Source organism: Aphanomyces astaci, assembly GCF_000520075.1.
Source record: "Aphanomyces astaci strain APO3 unplaced genomic scaffold supercont1.5, whole genome shotgun sequence".
NCBI lineage: Eukaryota > Oomycota > Saprolegniomycetes > Saprolegniales > Verrucalvaceae > Aphanomyces > Aphanomyces astaci.
This window is the reverse complement of record NW_009798268.1, coordinates 336,254-338,635: the sequence shown is the minus strand read 5'-3', so window position 1 is coordinate 338,635 and position 2,382 is coordinate 336,254. Positions and strand designations below refer to the sequence as shown.

The 2,382-nt window shown below is 56.4% G+C and overlaps 1 protein-coding gene across 1 annotated transcript; it reads right to left on the bottom strand.

Moving 5' to 3' along the window:
* Positions 1 to 467: 467 nt before the first annotated feature.
* Positions 468 to 824, bottom strand: H257_02894 (hypothetical protein; the record flags this gene model as incomplete). Its single annotated transcript, XM_009826717.1, has 1 exon — positions 468 to 824. The coding sequence occupies one exon, from the start codon at positions 822 to 824 to the stop codon at positions 468 to 470; it is 357 nt and encodes a 118-aa protein (XP_009825019.1).
* Between the last annotated feature and the right edge of the window lie 1,558 nt (positions 825 to 2,382).

Sequence of the window (2,382 nt, the reverse complement as noted above, 5' to 3'; positions counted from 1 at the left end):
GCCGGAAGAAGAAAGGAGTATCTGTTGGTCTAACTAATGAAGTGGTTGTAAAGCTGGATATCTACATGAAGCTTGTTGTCCATGCGTTGCAAGAAGACACGCCACGTACGATAATTTATCTGGACGAGTCGTTTATCCATCACAAGTACAAGCTACAACACTGTTTTCGCTCCCGTCGTTATCCGGACGGGAACCTCTTGCGGAGGCCGAATTAACAGTAAATTGAAAACTGAGGTCTCTTACTACGAATTGATTTTTCTGGTCTATTTTAAGTCTAATCATTTCGTCCAATGAAAATGCGCCAACAATGCACATCTTTCAACCGCACGACAATGGCTACAACCGCACGACGAATGGCGGCCTGCTGCACATAATGGAGACTAATGGCCTTACCGATCATGAGACCATGAGCCGACCTCTAAAAAGGCTCATAGATCTTTCTTCAGCGCCATGCAGAACACTTCCCCCTAAAGGGAGTGTCCGAGGGTTTTCTCGAGGTCCGCGGCCATTTTCTTCACTTCTTCTTGGTCTTCATGTTGGTGAACCCAGCGGCGGAAAACGATGGGGATGTCTTCATTGAGGGAGCGAACGGGCTCCCATGAGGCTTCGTCTTCATCGAGGCCAAGCCAGTAGACGAGGGCTTGGTATTCGCCGTTGTCTTCGCGGACGTTGCCGAGCTTGGCCACATGGAACCCTTCATTGCCAAAGGCAATATGGTCGGCTAGGTCTTCGGTCACATCGCGGCCGCCTTCGCAATACATCTTGAGTCGGCAGGCATGGTGGAGGGACAAGTCGTAAGGCTGTACCGTCTGCTGGGTTTCCATGACATAGTCAGTCACGACCCGGACGATCTTGCTTGGGCCGCGTCAGTGCAGGGACAATTTGTTGCCTTGGCGGGACACTTGACCAACGAGGACAAAGTCGCCGATCGTAAACTTCTGCAACTGGACGGCCTTGGCCTTGGCTTGGCGGTCGCGTGCTTGGCGTCGCTTCTTGGCGCTTGTCGAAGCCACTTCGCGATGCAGCTGTTCCATCGCTTTATGCAGCTCGTCCATGTGCTTCTTGCGTGTGGAGTCGAGCCAGTCAATGTTGGCAACTTCCTTGGTCATGGTGTTGACAAACGCTGACAGCGGCGTCGTCGCAGGCAGGCCAGTAAAGGCGGTCACCGGGGCCAAGCCGCTAAGTCGGTCGCTTGGCATGTGGTTCAATGCGCCTTGTACCAGGGCCAGGACGAGGTGCCAGTCTGTCGCGCGCAGCTTCAACTCGCTGGTAAGCGTCTTGACTACTTCAACGGTTCCATTCGCCCAAGGACAGTAGGCGGTCGTGAAGTGGTGGTGGGCGCCGGCGGCCTTGCGGATCTTATCGATGACTTCGTTCTTGAAGTGGGAGCCGCTGTCGGAGACCCAGGTATAGACATACCCAAAGGTCGTGAACCAGTCGAGGAGGCCGTTGGCGGTCGCCGTGGCGTCGCTTGTCTCGCTGGGCCAAAGTCGCACGAACCCGCTCATGTCGTCCTTGATGACGAGGATCTTCTGCCACCCGTTCGTCGCCGTGGGCATGGATAGCCAGTCGAAGTGGATCAGCTCTTGGGGCTTCTCAGCATGAAGCGCCTATCCAAGCGGGCGCGGGACCACTGAGCCGTCGACGCTGAGACAGTAGATGCAGGCTTGGACAAAGGTCTTGACTCGTCTTCGAGGGTGCTCCAGGCGAAGAAATCGCGGACGGCCTTGGTCGTGGCTTCGATCCGTCGATGGCCCGCGGTGCCTTGGTGCGCTATGATGCAGACCGCTGCTGGAGGTCCGTGGCACTTAGTGGGATCCAGATGCGGTCTTCCTTGTCGAGGAACAGGTTCTTGTCTTCATTCCACGCCACACCGGTTGGCGGGGTCTCTCCCGTCTTCACGGCCACTTGTTGGGTCTTGAAGATGCCGGCAGGGCTGCGCCAGTCGAAGTCGGGCTGTTGCAGGGGTGACACCATGGCCAGGAGGCGCCGGACAGACTTCGTTGGCACTTGGGCTTGGGCGGCGCCCCAGCGGCTAAGCAGGTTGCCCCACACATTGTCTTCACCGGGCAGGCACTCGATGGTCTAGGGGAACGATGAAAGAATCAGGGCCAGCGCTCCAACTTGTGCGCTTGGTACCTCGCCATGCTTGGGGACTGGCCGGCAGGATTGAAAATGTACTGCAGGTTCTTGTGGTCGGTGAAAAGGAGGAAGCCAGCTGGGCGGATAAGAAGGTAGTCCAGCCGCTTGCAGCTTTCCACAACGGCAAACGCTTATTTCTCCACGATTGGCCAAGCTCGCTTGCGCCAGCAAAGGCACCGCTGAGAAAGGCCAACGGCTGGTGGCGCTGCTCTTCCAACAGCAGGGCCAGATCTTAAAATG